Consider the following 21,052-nt stretch of genomic DNA (forward strand, 5'->3'; position numbering starts at 1 on the left):
TTATGTCTATGTCATGTGTGACCCTACCATTAGTCAATTTAACATACCAAATCTGGAAAACACAAGTTTTGAAAAATACACATTTATTTTCCAAAATGGCTTTATAGGTTTTCTGAATACTCTCTATGAAGATTGAGAGTAATTTTCGAAATCAAGATTTTTAAACAAAATTAAAAAAACAAGTAAGAGAGCTAAAATTTTTGGAATTTTTTTTTAATTTTTTCCCAAATTTTTTTTTTTAATTTTAAAAAAAAAAATTCTAATTAGATTATTATTAAAAAAAATTATAATAATTACTATAACCTTATATACATCGTTGCAATGGACTTTGAAATATCTATCATTAGATATCAATATTGTCTATATTTATGAGTTAGTAATCCAGATATAGATCAAAAACAGGCCAAAAATCGAGGTTGTCCCGTTTTTTCCTTATATCTCAGCCTTTTGTGGACCGATTTTCTCGATTTTAAGTAGCAACCGACCCGGAAGAATTCCCGATATATTGATGTATCAATCATGTTTGTAAGTGATTTGGCTTCGGAAAGTTGATTTCAACATACAGACTGACAGAATATACATATGTACATACATATATACTTTGTGGGGTCGCAAATGAAAAATGTAGAAATTACAAACGGAATGACAAACTTGTACACAGTTACTAAAATATACGTACGATTTACTTTTTTAAAAAATCTATATATTTAAAAATACAAGGCCTGACTCATTCTTTAACTCACTCACTCATGACTGATGAAGCAGTGAATGAATGAGTCAGGCCTTGTATTTTTAAATATATAGATTTTTTAAAAAAGGCCCAAAAAGTAAATCGTACGTATATTTTAGTAACTGTGTGTATATATACCCTTGCCTCTCATGGTGAAGGGTATAAATATATATTTATCAAGACTATGAAAGCGAATGAAATCCTCTCTAAATGATGGTGTACCTGCAATTCGAGCTCAATGGATTTTAGGTAAAACTAAAAGTAAATCGCAATAATTTACTCAATATATCATGATTTTATATTTTTTTAATAATGAACCAGGTCAATAACCAGTAAAATGTTTCAACTAATCGATCAAAATTTAATAAACTAAAGGATCAGTCATTAAGCGCTTCCTATTTTTAAATTTAAATAAAACAAAGTGTGCGTGAGATCGACATTTTTTTATTCAAATGTATAAATTTCCATGACTGGCGCATAAATCATTTTGATTAAGAAATTGTATTGTACAATCTTCATGGAGTAATACCTCCAATTCTTAGTCTTTAAAACTTTTTTGGCTGGCCTGGAGGATTTTTATCTTCCATGTCAAAATCACCACTTCTGAACCTCACAAAACATCTCTAGCACATTCACCATAAGCTTTGATGAGAAATCATTGTGCTTCAGCGGCACTTTTTTTTCAAATTAAAGAAGTCAAGCAAAACTTACCGTCAAGAAGTCAAGCAAATGTTGGCACAAAATTCGACATTTTCGAAGCAAAACAACACTATAATGTTCACTATAAAGTGAGAATAAATGACAGATATGTTCCCTTCAAAATGACATATAAACAATAACCCCATTCAAAAGATACTCCATATATTGTAGATCCCACATTTTTAAGCCATACATCCAATATATTATAAGCCAGAGGCTATATTGTAAAGGAATTTGAGGAGCAGCAAAACAAAAGATAGTTTTTGAAAATTTAAAAATTTTGGGAAATTGTTTTTTTCTAGAAGATTTCATTCAACGCAAATATTATAAAAATACCAAAAAATCAATTTCAATTTGTCAATTTGTTTTGCGGCTCCTCAATTGTTTTCTTAACCCTCCGTTAGTCGCAATCATTTCCAATAGAGACTAGTCGTAATGTATCAAACTGATATCAACAAAAGAAAGGCGCGTTTGAAAATATATCTTCACTTTTTATTTCGAAATCATAAAAACAATATTAAATTCAAAGTATTCAAAAGAATAATAATAAATAAAATTGCAGTAAAAATATTGTTACGTTTTAACCTTTTCAAAACGTTGGTTTATTTCCTTTAAATAAACCGGATACTTTTGATTGCAAATAAAAGCCGTTTAGTAGTTTAAAAATTGTAACAACTCTTTATTTATTTAAAATGTACAACAACCACAGAATTAAATAGCCACTCAATGTTTTTTTATACACGTTTATAAATTCTCAAAAATACAGACACAATTTATAATGTACACGAATTTACTTGAAAAACACAACACACTTTAAGGCACTCAGTTGATGTTTATTCGCAAAGCGTCTCTGATAAACTCACTAACGACTGCAACCCATAGCTGCCAGATTTGACGATTTTTGGTTTCAAATATAGCAATTTGACGATTTGACGATTTCTTTCTCGAAAATGACGATTTTCTGCATTATGAAAATATGGTACTATTTTATGAAATAGTAAAGAATTTTCTCATTTTGTTCGTGAATATTTAGATTTTGAATTTTGTCTATTAAAATGTTTAGATTTTAAATCAATTTTTGTAAATAAATTACTGAAATAAAACGGAAAAATTCTAAAGCAACTTTTACTATTTTGACAAAATTTATTCAGAATATAATGACATTACCCCATTCAATTGAAGCCACCAAGCTCGAATTTATGCTTTAATCTCAGGCATTATTACCTTCCGAATGGACCACCTACAGCGTGCTGCTATATTTTAATGAAATTATCTTTAAAAAGTAATGTCAGAGATTGTTCTTTCGGGTCATAATAAAGATTTAGACGTTAAATTCTATTTTATATGTATGTTTTATTTAAAAAAAATTCTGAATGAAACCGTATATTATAATTAAATTGAGCTTTACTTTTTTATTTTAGTGATCCCTTATTTATAAACTTAAATTTTAAGAAATGTTTTTTGATAAATGTGATGTTTTGGTTCACTTTTTATATAGAAATTTAAAATTCTTGTTAGAAATCTCGACAATTTTAATTTTCCGATTTTTTGACGATTTTTAAAATTCGAAATGACGATTTTTTTCTTTTTTATCGGGATATTGACGATTTTTTCCCAAATTCATCTGGCAGCCCTGCTGCAACCTCTGCCTCTATTTATAACACTGCCATCTGCACTCTAGATTGCTCTTTAATTGTCAAAGTTCGAATATTCTACATCTTACTAATACATACGCCATCTGTGGTGTACTTTCTACAATTTTCCTTAACTGAATATTCGAATTCAAACAGCGTTGCCAACTTACGATCAATGGTCAACTGAAAGCTTTTATTTAATAATGCCCACAGATATGTTACAGTTTTCTATTACAGCACTGTTATTTGAAAGCATTATGCTACTTTTAAATCAGCCCTTAAAATCGTTATATTTGAATTCAAGTACAATTTCGTAACAATATATTTTTATCAAACAAGTAATAGCTCTCTCTCTCTTACTTGTTTGATAAAAATATATTGTGCTGTGCCGAATCTTATATACCCTTCACCAAATTATACTTCAAAATACAAGTTTTAAATATTTTTCGGTTAACAAAATTTATTTTTTTGTTCCAAAGTTGTTTTTTTCATTTTTTGGAAATTTTTTTTTCGAATTGTTGTTTTAAATTTTTTTAATTAAATTTTTTTTTTTAAATTTTAAATTCTTTTTTTGAATTTTTTTTTTGGTGAAAAAAAATCGAGTTAAAAAATATTTTTTCCGATTTTAACCCATTGTAGGTCCAACTAAATATGGTTTTATATACATTATTGCAAAGGTCTTTGAAATATCTATCATTAGATATCCATATTGTCTGTATTAATGACTTAGTAATCCAGATATCGGTCAAAAATAGGTAAAAAATCGAGGTTGTAATGGTTTTTTCCTCATATCTCAGCCATTAGTGGACCTATTTCGATCTCGATAGCAACCAAGCCAGAGATATTGATGTATGAATCGTGTATGTAAGTTATTTGGGGGCTTCGGAAAGTTGATTTCAACAGACAGACGGACATGGCTTAATCGACTCCGCTATCTATAAGGATCCAGAATATATATAATAGGATGAGTCGATTTTTTTCAATACACCTAAAGACGTGCATTTTGAGCATATTTTTCTGTAGAGCAAAAACGGTGTAATATATTGCAAATCTGATTTCACCAGTCGATTCTGAATCAAAAATTAATACAATTAATGTTTTTTGAATCCTTAAAAATAGTTCCAAAAACCCACAACAGGGGGCGCAAATCTCATAAAAAAATAAAAAAAATAATTTTAGTTTTTTTAAACATGCACGATAAAAAGCCATTTTAAGCTTAGCAAAACGGAACCAATATTTCCTTTATATTTCTTTTATTTTTAAGGATTCAAAAAACATCCATTGTATTAATTTTTGATGCACAATCGACTGGTGCAATCAGATTTGCAATACATATATTCAACCGTTTTTGCTCTACAGAAAAATGTGCTTAAAATGCGCGTCTATAGGTGCGTTGAACCACCACAAGGAGTGGAAATTTTCCGAAAAAAAGGACGCCATTATTTTTATTTTCGTAAAAACGATGATACCCCAAAAACAAATTACGTGACCTGGTCGGAAACGAACTCTAATGTACACTTATTATACCCTTCAGCTTCGTGAGAAGGGTATATATAAGTTTGTCATTCCGTTTGTAATTTCTACATTTTTCATTTCCGACCCTATAAAGTATATATATTCTGGATCCTTATAGATAGCGGAGTCGATTAAGCCATGTCCGTCTGTCTGTCTGTCTGTCTGTCTGTCTGTCTGTCTGTCTGTCTGTCTGTCTGTCTGTCTGTCTGTCTGTCTGTCTGTCTGTCTGTCTGTCCGTCTGTCTGTCTGTCTGTTGAAATCAGTTTTCTGAAGACCCCAGATATCTTCGGGATCCAAATCTTCAATGATTCGGTCAGACATGCTTTCGAGAATTTTGCTATTTAAAATCAGCAAAATCGGTCCACAAATGGCTGAGATATGAGGAAAAAACCAAGACAACCTCTATTTTTGACCTATTTTTTACCTATATCTGGATTACTAAGACATTAATATAGACAATATGGATATCTAATGATAGATATTTCAAAGACATTTGCAACGACGTATATAAGACCATAGTAAGTTGGACCTACAATGGGTCAAAATCGGGAAAAAAAAATTTTGAACCCGAATTTTTTTTTTTAAAAAAAAAAAATTTAAAAAACAAAAAAAAAAATTTTAAAATTTAAAAAAAAAAAATTTTTAAATTTAAAAAAAAAAAATTTTAAAATTTAAAAAAAAAAATTTTAAATTTAAAAAAAAAAAATAATTAAATTTAAAATAACAATCGAAAAAATTTTTTTTTTAAAAAAATTCAAAAAACAACTGGAAAAAAAATTAAATATTGTTTACCTAAAAATATTTAAAATTTTGAAGTATAATTTGGTGAAGGGTATATAAGATTCGGCACAGCCGAATATAGCACTCTTACTTATTTTTACTTAAAATATATCCATATTTACTTGTTTTTTTAATAGTTTTTTTATTGGATAAAATACGAAATGCGCAAGATAGGATTTGATTTTAGACATATGGTTTCTTGGGGAGACTTTCTTAGAATTTTCCGTAGATTGCGTTTCTGCTATACGATTTTTAACTTTTTGATCCTCCATACAAATCGACCCGGCCTAATATATACTTTATAGGGTCGGACAATTATATTGTCGAAATTACAAACGGAATGACAAACTTATATATACCCTTCTCACGAAGTTGAAGGGTATAATGACAGATATGTTCCCTTCAAAATTTAATGTAAGTTATTAAAACCTCATTCAAAAGTCATCTATTGTGAATCCTGCAACCCAGAGGCTATATTGTAAAACAAAGCAATTCAATTATTTTCTTAATTATCGTATCGAGCCTTAACCGCTGAAAAATGTTAAGTGAATAACAATAACGATATTGTTTAAAATTATTTTAAATAAATACCTATGTATGTAAGAATGTATTAAAATTGTTTTGGATAAAATTGAAGTTGACACCCCTGAAATTATTTCGTTAAAGAGTAGTTTTAAAATTATCGAAACAATTTTGATTCAATTAATATTTTTATTTGTAAAAAAAAGCGGTTCTTTCTTTCTTGTTGTTGTCATTTAACACTTCTCTCAATTGCACTTACACACACTCACACAAATTATACTCTATTTTCATTCACTCTTTCTATCTCTCTCTTACACACACACTCATACAGGTGCAACAAAAAAAATCAAATCAATTAATTAATTTCATGCTCATTTTGCTCACATTAGGAGAGTTATTTATTTCGTTAAACAATTTATATTTTATCACTTGTTCTTTTACTTACATCATTTATTTATTAGTTTTGTTTGTTGTTATATTAATTAATTATTGTAGAATGTATTTTAAGATAACTTACATTTGATATGTCTCCGTAATATAGAATTAATGTTTTATAATAAAAACATTGTTTATTATTAATTCACTTAACTATTTATTAATTCCTAAACATGTTGTTTGTTTGATAAATAACAAATTTGTTTATTTTCATTGTCACACTTTTTTCATTTACTATTTATTAATTTAGTTTTCTTTTTATTTAAATTATTATTAAAGAACACTTTATTATATTTATTTAATAAATTGTTTTTAATTGGCTTCTCGTAATGAATGCGGTGGTAACAACAAAAACACCAATAATTAATCAATTACACACAAACTACTTCTTAGACATTTACTGCAGTCTGCAGTAATACTAAAATGATACTAAAATAAAATTTACTTGATTTTATTTACTTCTTGATACAACACCGCTACATCCCTGCAAACAATTTCTATCGAAAAAGTCTCCCAAACGTATCATCTTGAAGTTGAAACTCATCGTATATTAATTATATCGCTTTCTTATCGATATAGTGTCACCGTTCGGAAAAAAATGTTCCACGCATATGATACATACAAGTTGAGACTATTTTGATTCAGTTTTAGAGTATTATTATATGTACATATGTATGTAGAAGTAAAAAGTGTTTCCAATTCAGCTTCTTGCTCTAAAATGGAAATATTTTATTCCATTACCATTAATTTTACAATTTTTAATATGTACATATTCTAATTTTTAATTAAAGTCATAACATTATCTTATTATCTGACACTTTATAGGTAATAATGTGATATTACATATAAAATAATTCATTAAAAATTAATCGAAATAGTCTCAACTTGTATGTATCATATGCGTGGAACTTTGTATCCCTCACGGTGACACTATATCGATAAGAAAGCTACATAATTTTCAATGAGTTTCAACTTGAAGATTGAAATTGTTGGCAGGGATACACTTTACCACCGTCTTTCGAACAAGTGATAAAAACAAACAAATAACACACAAACAAGTGGTTGTTGTTATTAATGTCGAAGAGGTATGTTCAGTGTTATATTTAAGTGTGGCCAGTGTGTATTTTTGTTTATACATTCATTTATTTTAAAAAAAAAAAAGCTTGGGTTTTTGGGACATTGACCACATACCTCTACATTATTTTGTTTGTTAAGCCTAGTACTCTGTTCATATAAGCAAAAAATTATGGTTTTTTCATGCGAAAAATTTTATATGCAACAAATGATCAGCTGTTGGTTTTAATTTCGTGCGAAAGAAGTGCTGCTAATGTTATTTCGTGTGGAAAAATAAAGTTGCCAGGTACTTTCAGATTTAATATACTTGTCAAAAACTCATGTAATATAATTTTATCTCAGTTGTAATATAAAAATACGTTTTTTTTATATACGGTCGGTATTCAATTCAAAAACTTTTTATTTTCATATGTATCAATTTATTAATAATAATAACGCGAATAATAATTGCGAAGAAAATATAAAAAATTCCATTTTATTAAATAATACACAATAATATTGTCTGAAATATCTTTAGTTTTTCTTTTAATAATTCTTTCTCGTCATATTTTTTATTATACATACTATTTTTATTTACGTATATTTTATTTAACTCTAATGTACATATGTATACTGACATATCATTGGATAAAAGACGAAATGCGCAAGATAGGATTTGATTTTAGACCTGTGGTTTCTTGGCGAAAATTTCTAAGAATTTTCCGTAGATTGCGTTTCTGCTACACGATTTTTCGTGAAAAAAATCGTCCCACCCTAGTATGTATATCCATAAGTTTGTCACACAACTTACGCTCATAAAAAAGGTGTGTGATTTAACTTAAGAGTATAGTGGTGTTTTGTAGTGCCGTGCAATCTAGCAAATTCAACAACCCCTAACGAAGTAAAAAATAAAAAACGGCTGCATACTTCTTTGAAAATTTGGACAATAAAACAAAAAAAGTGCTGCATACTTTTAGGAAGATAAATTTACAATGCCCTTAAAAAATTTGACGGTATAAAAACCCACCACGATTTTTTATTCACCGCGTATTTTTTTATTCACCACGATTTTTATTTACCACACTGAAAAAATTTAACATAACGGTACTTGTGGCGAATTTCTAAAAACTCACCACGATTTTTTATTCACCGCGTATTTTATTATTCACCACGATTTTTATTCACCTCACAGAAAAACAGCAAACAAATTTAAGCGGCCGGGGGAATTCTTTCCCCACCGTCCCGTTTTTTCATCGGTGCGGTCGTCGTGCCCCTTTTTATTTATGGCATTTCTAAAAATTCACCACAGAAAAACATTTTATTCACCACAGAAAAACATATATTTATGACATTTCTAAAAATTCACCACTATTTTTTATTCACCACTATTTTTATTCACCACTATTTTTATTCACCACGATTTTATTCACCACAATTTTTATTCACCACACAGAAAATCATCAAAAAAAATTCCTTTCTTCTTCTTTCCCCCCTATCCGTCCGGTCAACGTTGTTTGTTTTTTTTCTCTCTCTTTTCCTCCTCTCACTCTGCGATGCTGCATTTTTTATGGCTGGTTGCTGGTGGCTGCGACATCAGTCGTCGGGTCTCGACGTCCGTCCTCTCTCTCTTTCTAACTAAGCGCCGTACGCTTAATTAGAAAGAGAAAACCAGTTCGTGGTATATTTATGCGAACTTTTTAACCTCATTACCTTCAGCAAATTATACTTTATATTTTTATGTAGTAAAAAAAATTTAAATTTTTTCCAGTTGTTTTTTTAATTTTTTGGAATTTTTTTTTTTTTAATTTTTAACTTTTTTTTGCCACAGTGTTTAAAAAATGGATTTGGGAATTTTTCAACAAATTTCGTTCGTTTACCACAAATCAGCTGGGTAGAGAGTAGTAGTATATAGATAGTAGTAGAGAGAGTTTTTATTAGTAGTAAAAAAGAGTAGTTCTTTTAGTAAACAAAAGAAGTGAGTGACAGAAAGAGAACGAACGAACACAAAAAACAATAACAAAAAACATATTGTGGAAGTAATATTAAAAATTTATTGCAAAAAAGTCGTACGAACGGTTTGTTTGCTGTGCAGATTTATTTTCAAATTTAAATAGAAATACTGTTCCAATTAAAGGTAGGTGTTGTTTTATTGCAGTACTATTTTTATATACATGGAATTATAGGAATTTCTTATACGATTTATCTAATAATAAAATCGAAGTAAACAAAAAGAGGAAGAAAGCATTTTTGACAATTGGAAGTGAGTGAAAACATGTGTGAAGTGAAACACATACACACACAGTTGCATTAAATAGTACTCTTAACATATAATTTTAAATAAACAAAAATTAAGAGGATTTTTAAAAATATTATAAAGTTTTCAGGTAATTAAATAAATATAAAAGGAGTACTGTTTTTATTACTAAATGACAGGCTTTTTAAGTGAAAGAAAATAATTTTTACATTTTGCTTTGTTATTAATATGTTGTATAACAACCCTGTGTTAAATGTTGGAAGTATCCGTAGCTAATTGGAAATGACGTTTGCGCACTTTTTCCCACTTCCAACAAGATTTTGGAAATATTTTTTTCCATATTGATTATTATGTCGCTTTTATTGTTTACTCAAAGTTTTTTTTGTTAAATTTTGTGTAAAATTTTTTTGAAAAATCCTCTTTACTATTTAAAAAAACCTGCGAAAACAAAGTGTTTTTTGGATTTTGTCAAGTGTAAAGGAAAAGTTTTTTGTGAAACGCAGAAAAAGCGCGAATAATAAAGTGTGAAAAACTAGTGGAGGGTAAAAAAAAAAGTTGGCGAAAAAACAAAAACGAAAAAAATAAACTAAAAAAGCTGCGATTGATACAACATCGCAAATCCACCACTACAGATGTCCACTGGAGTGGGAGGTGGAGGGAGCATAACGACAGATCATCATAGCCGCTTGTATTTCCTCAACTCACCCACGGCCCCACTGTCCGCACGCGACCCCTTCTTAATCAAACCGGAATACCTCAATTATGATAATCCCATGCATCACCTCTACCCAACTAATCGGGGACTCATAGACTATAACAATTATACGGTAACAGCAGCGGCCGCAGCCGTAACAGCAGCAGCCGCCTCCTCCGCCTCAGCTGCAGCAGCCGCCAACAATACTTCTGCCTCTTCAGCCGCCTCCACGTCCAACAATAACGCTAATAATACTAACGCTGCCAACGCCGCCGTCGTTGCCGCCAATTCATCGGTTGTTGCCGCTGTAGCCCTAAATTTAGAAAACACCTTTCACCATCAGGTCCAGCACCAACAGCAACAACAACAACAGTCCGCCAGCAATCCCATCACAACAAACTCCCATCCGTTGCATCAGTCACTCAGCACCACCTCCTCGCAGTCTACACGCGCCCAAAAAGCCGCCCGACGCCGTAGTAACGAATCCCCCGAGGCCCGCCAGCGAAGATTGGAGCGCAACGCTGCAAGAATGCGCGAAAAACGGGCCAAAGAATCGGAAGCCGAGTATCGTATGCGGCTGGCGAAAAATGCCGAAGCGAATCGTGTACGCCGCCAGAACGAAAACGAAGTACAAAGAACCTTAAGACTGATGAAAAATGCGGCACGCCAGCGATTGCGGCGTGCCAGTGAAACTGCAGATGAACGTAAAAAACGTTTGGCCAAGGCAGCTGAGCGTATGCGAATAGCGCGTGCCAAACAACCCAAAATACCTAAGCCACCGTTAGAGGATCGTCTCAAGGGCTACTAAAAGAAATCTAAAGACATCATCAACATGAAACAAAGCCCGTCAGTCAGTCACAGTCGTCGTCTAACCATCCGTATGACTACATGTATGTATGTTTGTGTCTGTTTACAAAGGTGGCTAAAGGTGCGTAAGCTTTCAATTTTTTTCTACATACTGTTTAAAATAAAAATAAAAAAAATATAAAGTATAAAAAAGGCAGTCCAGTCGAAGGCAGCATATAAATTACAATAAAAAGAAAAACACAAACACACCTACACCCTCTCAAAACAAAACAAAAAAAAGTACAGAATTAAAACAAAATAATATTAAATAATAATAACAATAACACCAACAGCACATTAGTAATTAAACAAACAAAAATTAAGGAAACTAAGCACCATTTTGGAAAAAGCAGGAGAGGATCTATTTTTTTACAACTTTAACAAATTTTGATATGGATCTAATATGGAGAGTAAGAAGATTATTATTGCAAGCCAACAATATTCTGGCAAAATAAAACATTTTGAGTGAATTTTACTTTAAAATAAGGCTTCACAATATCTGAGATTTATACAATTAAACAATTACTCGATAATGTAAGCAAATCATTCAAATATTTTATTTTGTTTAAAGCCTTGTGGTTTTTTAATAATCATATTATCTTTTTTGATATATTTACATTAATTTTTTTCTAACCAGGATTTAATCCTAATTTATTTTATTCTATTTCTTTAAAGGATCATTTGTTTGTTTGAATTTGTTAAATTCTTTAGGCAAACAAATGATTTTTTAGTTTATACTTTAATATATTAATTATAAACATTTGTTTTACTTTTAAAGATTTCTTTTTTTTTATAATTATATACATACTGTACTACTAGTTTTGTGATTTATTTAAAAAATTTAATATAATTTTATTTTGTTTAACAAAATCTTAAGAAAAAAAAACAAAAACTTATAGTTTCTTGATCCTTTACCTTTTAACCATTTTTTAAAAAAAACACACACACAAAAAAAAGTAACAAACACACGTCTAATATTTATATATACAACAAAAACAACAAAAAACACATTTCTTAATAAGATCATTGTAATGATATCATATATAATTCTTTTTTATTATTATTTTATTTTATTTGATACAAACAAACAATTTTAAGTATTTTAACAAAGAGGTAAAGCTTTACAAACAATTAATTAATACAAACAAATTACATTCAATAAAGTTTTGGAATATATCGAAAGAAATATCATTTATTATCAAATACATACAAGGAAAAGTTGATTTATTTTTTTTTTTAGTTGCGAATTTCCTCTTTTTTGGGGTTTTACAAATGTATTGTAGGTTTTTGGAAGTTTAGTAAGGGCTTAAATTAGAGATTGGTCAATCATAATTGTAAGAAGAAGTAAATTCATAATGATTTGGTTGTGGTAACCGAACTTATTTTTAATCAAATGAGTCAGTAGTCTTAATTACCTGATTTGTCTGTTGTAGCTGAAAAATTTTATTTGGGTTGATAAAAATTAAGTTTCTGTTGCTGGTATCAAAAAGTTTATGGGTATAATTGAATTATTCGATTGGTAACAAATCATAACAAATCTTTTCAGAAACTTTCCGACAAATATTTTTTTGCAAATTCCCGGGAAAATTTTCCTGATTAGGAACACTAGTAATGACCATTATTATTACTTTTTGCTGTGGCTGTATTTTAAGGAATTTAATGAATTTTCAAGTGATTTCAAATAAGCCAGCTTCTAAAAGTATTCCTTGAGATTATAATGATTTTACAAGAAGCTTCCACTTCAAGGTAATAGTACAATAGATATTATACATGGTATGTGCCAAACAATATCAAAAGGTTTAAAAATATAAATTTTTAGAATGTAAATCAAAAATAGTCGTGGCTTATACTTGAATTATTGTTTTTGCTTGTTTACAATCTCGATTTAACCTAGCAGTTTTGATCAGTTAAGCTATAATGAGTTAGTACTGTTTAAACACACATAAAAAACTAGGTTCTTGAACTATGTTTATCTTTTTTGATCTAATTTTGCAAAATCATTATTATTTTGAATGTATTTAATTCTTTTCTCAATAAAAAATCTCGAAATTTTGTTTTCTTTTGTTAATTTTCTTTAAAATATTCAAAATATTTCAGAAATAATTTATGACTATTCGAGGTTCTTAATATAAATCTTACAAAACAATTTCGATGATTAAACATATTGACTAAGTATCTACATAGTACAAGATATTGAACTAAAATTCTGTAGATTATAACTAGGGGGAAGATTTATATCTGCATGCATGTTTTTTCTCGAACGTCCGAATACTCAAAAACGGTTTAGTTTATTCAATAAACAAAAAAAATTCCGCATTAGAATTATCTTTAAGTAGGTCTAAAACTTTTTTTTAATCTGCGCAGTTGTTTTAGAAATATAATTTTTTTTTTTGGCAAACAAAATTAATTTTTTAGGAAAATTTCGAATTTTTGGTTTTTTAAAACGGCATAAAAAATTGGAAAATGCAGCAAAAAAAATATATTTCCAAAACGATTGCGAAGATTAAAAACATGTTAAGGCTTACTTAAAGTTAATAGTATTGCGGAATTTCGATTGTTTTAGTTTATTCAATAAACTAAACCGTTTTTGAGTTACGCGAATATATGTTATGCAACCTCCTCCATTTTCGAAATAACGGTATATCTCGAAAATACGAGCTAACCTAAAAAAACGGTTAACACCACTGAATTCAGTGTACCCGAATTAGTTTAAGCCGCTGGGTGCCCCTCTTGACAGAAAAAAAGTGTCAATTTCATGCACAGTGTTATCAATTCGAATCGCACATTTTGCTCTAAAATGGCATTGATTTGTTAGAGCATATTTTTCCATATTTTATTAATAAAGCATATTTTGTTACTTCAAAATGCATATTTATGCATATTATCCAAGTTTTTAATAAAATTAAAATTATTTGTTGTCAATGGCAACAATTTATTTATTTTCAAAAAAATTGTCTGGACAAAAAGTTTTTGTCGAATCAAATTTAATTAATATATTGAAAACATTCATATTTGCATATTTGAAATGCATGAAAATGAAAACCAATTTTCGTCTGGTTGTCACAGTCGAATATAAAATTCAACAGTTTTTTTTATTTTTCTTCATTTTTAAGTTTTTTTTTGTTGAATTTGTGCTGTAGGTTATGTAGCAAAAATGAGAATAGTTAATTCCTTAATTTAAAATCGCCATCTGGTTTGTCAAATGTTATCAGACTGTAGATTAATTTCTTGTTAAATTTTACATTGAATATCTAATCACAGATGTTGAGCAGATAGAACACTGTAATAAAAATATCAAGGTGACATGACACATCGTAAGTAAGGAATAGCAAATATGTATGGCTATCCTTTTTCTTCGATGGGGTAAAATGAAGCACAGCTGTAAAAAAATTAAGCAATTTTGTAAACGTCAGTTTCGACGAATCTGTCTTATATCTGTTGATCTAACTATAGTTACAATTCCGATCGATTTTGTTTTGACTTCTTCAGATTCCGTTACATTTTGCAGATTCGTAAAAAGTTGTATTCCTTCAGTGTGATTTAATACAAGACATGGAGTAAATATAAACGTCTACAATGAATAAAGAAACAATTTTGACTTAAACTTGAGGCCTATTTCTCGAACGATGCAAATGAAACAAAGAATTTTAAACAGAGAAATCGAATTCTTTATGAAGACATTTGCCTTAATTAAACCCAAATCAAATATTTGACATTTAGAAAGAATTCATTCGATATTGAACAACATTCCATGTTTTGATCTGGCAATGTCAAAACCCCTGTCAAGGTTTACCTTTTAATTAAATCTGAGGCAAACGAAAGTGGAATGTTTGGAAATTATTAAAAATATCTACCGAAATTCAGGGATTTTGGATATTATTTCCGTTTTCACGATTGCTTTATATCTCATATTAAAGCTCAATTTTGTTAGATTTGTGAAGGGAAATATGTTTTGAAATCAATAAATAAATTGTTTAACATCCCAGCAACAAAAACTTTCATTGACAAGAAGTAATGAATTAAAATGCTAAATTCTGGTACTTCTCTACTTATATACACAACAGCATTTTAAGTTATGATGTCATTGGAGGCAAGTACTTTCTTTTACTTTAATATCACTAAAACTACACCATTAACAATTGTATTGATATTCAGAATATTCGAATTATCAGGCCTGTCACAGAATTCCATTCCGATCGAAGGTGGAATTAATTTTGTATTTCGCTTCTTCAGAAAGAGTTAAACGAAAATGTATTTAATAATGAAACTACTTTCAGTTTTCTTAAAAAAAAAAATTTCGTTTTACTTTTTATGAATAATATTGGTTTTTAACTATTTGTTTTTCTAAAATGTTTAATCAGTTTCTGTACCAAAAACTTCACTTTTGTTTTAATATAAAAAACAAAAATAAATTAAAATCAGAAATACGGAATTATTAAATATTTTTTAATTAATAAATTACACGAAACCAAAATGAAATCGATCGGAATAAATACTTGGGAATAGAACCCATTCCGAATAAAATATATCAGAATTTTCCAATTGTAATTAAGAAATTTCCATTTGTATTTCAAAAAATTCTAATAGCTATACCAATTTAAATTTCTGAAATACAAATATCTGAAAAAAATTTTAATTATAACTAGGGGGAAGATTTATATCTGCATGCATGTTTTTTCTCGAACGTCCGAATATAATGTAAACTAATTATCAATCCGAATCGCACATTTTGCTGTAAAATGGCATTGATTTGTTAGGGCATATTTTTGAATATTTTATTAATAAAGCATATTTTGTTATATTCAACTTCAAAATGCATATTTATAGGCATATTATCCAAGTTTTTAATAAAATTAAAATTATTTGTTGTCAATGGGCAAAAATTTTGTCTGGACAAAAAGTTTTTTTGAAATTAAAACCAAATTTCGTCTGGTTGTCACAGTCGAATATAAAATTCAACAGGTTTTTTTTTATTTTTCTTCATTTTTAAGTTTTTTTTGTTGAATTTGTGCTTTAGGTTATGTAGCAAAAATGAGAATAGTTAAGTCCTTAATTTAAAATCGCCATCTGGTTTGTCAAATGTAATCAGACTGTAGATTAATTTCTTGTTAAATTTAACATTGGATATCTAATCACAGATGTATAAACTAAAAATTCTGAAATTCAAATAAAAAGATCTGAAATACAAATGGAAATTTCTGAAATTTTATTTGAAACTTTTGAAATTCAAATATAAATTTCTGAAATATACATAATTGGAATATTCTGAAATACAATTAGAAAATTCTGTAATATAATTCGAAATTTCTGAAATTCAATTGGAATATTCTGAAATATAATTGGAAATTTCTGAAATTTAATTGAAAACTTCTGAAATTCAATTATAAATTTCTGAAATACAAATGAAAACTTCTGAAATGCAATTGGAAATGATGTAGTTAGTAGTAATGTATTCAATAATTCATAATAATTCTCACAGTAACCGTTATCAGCAAAAACAGATTGTGCTCTTACAAAAGTCTAGAAAATAAGCAGTTATAGAACAGATAATAAATAAGTCATTGTCCGACTACTTCAAAGTAATACAGATGTCATGTAGTAGCCATTGAAGAGTAACTTATTGAGACATTACCAAGTATTTGCTGGAATAACATTCTAACAGACACAGTAATAATTTGGAAAATGGAAAAAAACGTCGCATTTATTAAAAATTTTCAGCCGATTTTTATAACTTTCAAAATTAAATTTTTTTCTTTTTTAAACTAAATCAATTCGTTTTTACCACAACCCAAATAACATTTCTGCTAAATATTTACAACGCACAGAAAGGCTATTTAAATTAATAATGCTACAAATATCATTTACAATTTAAAGCCTTGCCTCTTTGCCACAAATACATTTATTTTAAATTATGTTAATATATATTAAAACAAAAAAAACAATACTAATACAAAAATTAATATATATATAAATATAAAACTGTAGTTGTAGCTGTAGTTAAAAAAAACATATAAATAATAAAAAAAAAATTAAAAGAAAAAAAACCTTAACTCGAGGATAAACAAATCGTAAAAAATGAACATATTCATAAAATTAGTAGTGGGAGGAGGAGGAAAAGCCGGAAGAAGGAAGTACATATGTATTTGTAGATGTAGTAAAACAAATAAAATTAAAATTATATATACACATACAATATTATTAAGTAAAAGAAGAAAAAAAAAACATAGATGAAAAATATAATATGTAATAATAAAAATAAAAATAATAAATACTGCAAAGTAAAAAACTTAAAGTAATATACTTTGCCTCATCAGAAAATAATAAAACTAATAATAAATATTTAAAAAAAACCCATAAGTTTTAAGATAAAACAAAAAAAAAACACAAAAAAAATATAAAAAAAGTATTTTTATAACACATGCATTATACATGTATGCTTACAATTATATATATAAAAAATAATATTAAAAAAATAATAATAATAAACACAAAATATCACAATAAACAAAATGTAACAAACAAAAAATATGTAAAACAAACATAATATTTACATATGTAAATTTTTACAACAGAAAAACATAAAATACAAAAAAAAATAATAAAAAAAAACAACATTACTAACAACATACACTCAAAAAACAACTAAAAAAAACTAACATTTTACATCATCTAATACACCAGCAGCTGAACAACAACAAAATATTAAAAATAACAAATAAATGAAATTACCAAACAATCCTTTGCAACTAAGAACAGATACAAAAATAGAAGTAAATAAAATTATTCAATACAATACCAACAACAAATAGATTTTCAAAAAAAAAACTTTTTGTTTTATAAAATGAAGGGAATGTTAACGTCTACCTACAGTGGCTTGAAATTTTAGGGAAATTTTAAGCTTATTATACAAATTAATAAAGCGACAAGTTTGCCCACACTGTCCTTGAGAGGAACAATATTGAAAAACAAATTTTTAAAATTGGTAAATAACCTAAAATGGTGACAACTGCTTGGCCAATTCCCGAGTTATGTCTTATCCAGTAATCTAGCTTAATTTGTTTTCAATTGCCAAAAATCATTTCGAGGATCAATATTGAAAAATACAAATTTTGAAAAATAGTCAGGCGAAATTTTGGAAAAAGAGCGATAATGATGACAAAAGCTTGATTACTTACCTTTAAAATGAGACATTTCAATCTTGTCATTTATCTTAGTTTCTCCACAATATCCAAAAATCCTTATGAGGATCAATATAGGAAAACACAAAAAAAATTTAAAATTGTAAGGCGAAATTTCGGAAAAAGGACGTTGATTATAACAAATGCTTGTTATCCTGTCCACAGTTGCCAAATATCTAAATGCTAACTTTCAAAAAATGTTTCAAAATAACCAGACGAAACTTTGGAATATAAGAGATACGAGTAATAATGTTAATGAATTCCAAATCAGATTTGTCTTCTTAAAAAAATATAGGGACAATTTTGTTTTAAATTTGAAATTGTTCGAAATTTTGGAGATTGTTTCGAAAGAAAGAGTTGAAAATAGAGAAAATAAATTATTTACATTTAAGTTTTGGTTCTACTTGTCGTTTTGAAAGCGATTAAAAATATTCGTTCGCAATGTCAAAGCGTCAGACAAGGTTTACATTTGAACCATGCTGAAGCTCTTGAACGGACAATATTTGAATATTATTCCACTTTTCTGCGGAAATTCTGAAATTGAAGTAACTGATTTTGACAGTTGCAGAGTTGAAAATAAAGAAACCGAATTTTGTTTATGAAATGATCTTCGTTTTTGTTTGACTTTTCGTGAAGTTAATAAATCCAAATCACAGGGGAGTTTTTTTGTAATTCGATTGGAAAGGAAAATCATACGAATTTTATTTCGAATCGAATTAGACAATATCCAGGACAAATTCGTTCTATTTCGAACAACAGGTCCTTAAATTAGTTTGATCTAGCAATGTCAAAACGTCAGTTAAGTTTTACATTTGAATCATGCTGAAGCTCTGGAAGGGGTAAGGTTTTGAAATTATTAAAAATTTCTACCGAAATTTTAAAATTTAATTTGGAACAAAACAAAATATTTTCCTTCTCGGTGGGAGTTAATAAAACCCAAAGCTAATTTCTTTCCCTTGAAGGCATTCGTTCGATAACGAGCAGTAGGACGTTATATTTTTTAGTCTGGAAATATCAAAACGTCAGTTAAGGTTAACATTAGAATCATGCTGAAGCTCTGGAATGTGTAAGGTTTGGAAATTATAAATTATTATGGATATTCTACCTGTTCTGTAAACCAAATCCGAATATTTTTGGATTCTGTACATCGAATCCACATGATTTACAAGTTTTACTTTCGAATAAACAAATTTCCTTCCTAATCGGAGTAACGATTTCATTTTTAAATGAATTTTCATATTTTGGTATTTTCATTTCTCGTTACCAATCTTCTGTACGCAAATTCGTGCCTTTCTGGCCGTTTTTTTTTTCTGTTTTACAGCTGTGGCTAGTCGATTGGATGAGTTGTCTATTCGGTAAAACTTATTTCAGAATTGTTGACTTAATTGCCTTGAATTACGTTACTGTTTTACAAAATATTAAGACAAAGTTGCCTAAAGATTCCCACGACAGCCGGTTCTACGCACCGGAATGACCCGAGTTCACACAGCCAAGGGCTGTCAACTCAGCAACCTCTGATGTACACTTAAAAGTATTATTCTTAAATATGGCGGACGAGAGATTCTGTTATTGATTCTGTCTGTGACTTATTAATATATGTATGTATTCGGGAAACTTCAATTAAATAAGTTGGGAACAATCAATTTGTTTTCCAAAATGCAATTATTCTGCTCTGCGTGTTTTATTTTTTTTATAAGTAGTTATTTTGGAGAAATTAAAAAATAATGATACTTTAAAGGAAAAACTTACAAGTCCGATCAAATATTCGGATTCGTCCAAATATGGATCTATTCCTAAAAATCCGTATTAGGGATAAATTTGACCGAAAGAATTTTAAACAATTTCAATCAACTAACAGAAATCGTTGAATATTCATAGGGTCCTTAATGAATATTCGTTTAAAATGTCAGACTTCAGAAAAGAATTATCTGGGCAATGTTTGGATCGAAAGCCTATTGAATTATCTATCATTATAGTGTAAGAATTTTAACAATTTCTAAACACTTTCATTCTCTATCCTATACCTTAATTTTAAAACAGGCCACTGAAGCATGACGATGCATTATCTAACTAAAGTTTTTCCCTAAAACATCTATCTGCATATATAATTTTTATAACAAAAGTTTGTAACATCATCGTCATACTTACATATGTATAATCATTGTCATTAATATTTTAATAGAATTATTAATTTTTTTTTATTTAGCAACATTATTTTTTGTGTCTGTATATTTGCTTAGAAAAAGAGTGTGTGTATGTGTATGTATTTATAGTTTTATTTTAGATTTCTGTTTCTTAATAAAATATACAATTTCTAGAAAGAAAATTAATTAATCAATTCATTGAAATAATTTAACAAACAAAAAAAGAATGTTTTATTTTTTAACACAATCAAATAAAATCAAAATTAAAAGAAAAACAAACTACATACATATTTTATTCGAAAACACGATCGCTAAAAATCCTCCACCACAACAAAGTTAAGAAAATATATATAAATCTATAAATATTTTTGCATAAATTTAAAGAAAATTTAATTTAAGTTATTATTTTCCTTTTCATATTTCACTTATATTAATCAATTTTGTTTTGTTTTAATTTAGTTCTAGTCAAAATTAATAAAAAAAAAAATATATATTTAACAACAAAAAATAAAAGTAATATTTAAAAAAAAGAAGTAAAACAACAAGTAACATTAACTTTTAAATTATA

General features: G+C 28.2%; 2 protein-coding genes across 2 annotated transcripts in view; both read left to right on the plus strand.

The window, feature by feature from the left end:
* The first annotated feature begins 9,383 nt into the window (after positions 1–9,383).
* LOC135959002 (diphthine methyltransferase) overlaps positions 9,384–21,052 on the plus strand; it is a 28,620-nt gene continuing 16,951 nt past the window's right edge. Inside the window, exon 1 of the mRNA XM_065509985.1 lies at positions 9,384–9,502. The gene's annotated coding sequence lies outside the window, so the exon portion shown is untranslated. The remainder of the gene's footprint in view (positions 9,503–21,052) is intronic.
* Positions 9,970–11,130, plus strand: LOC135956924 (uncharacterized). Its single transcript, XM_065507534.1, has one exon. The coding sequence runs from the start codon at positions 10,255–10,257 to the stop codon at positions 11,122–11,124; it is 870 nt and encodes a 289-aa protein (XP_065363606.1). The 5' UTR covers positions 9,970–10,254; the 3' UTR covers positions 11,125–11,130.

Source organism: Calliphora vicina, chromosome 4 (assembly GCF_958450345.1).
Source record: "Calliphora vicina chromosome 4, idCalVici1.1, whole genome shotgun sequence".
Lineage (NCBI taxonomy): Eukaryota > Metazoa > Arthropoda > Insecta > Diptera > Calliphoridae > Calliphora > Calliphora vicina.

Coding starts and splice junctions, on each gene's coding strand:
- LOC135956924 (XM_065507534.1), top strand. CDS start 10,255: ATGTCCACTGGAGTGGGAGGTGGAGGGAGCATAACGACAGATCATCAT.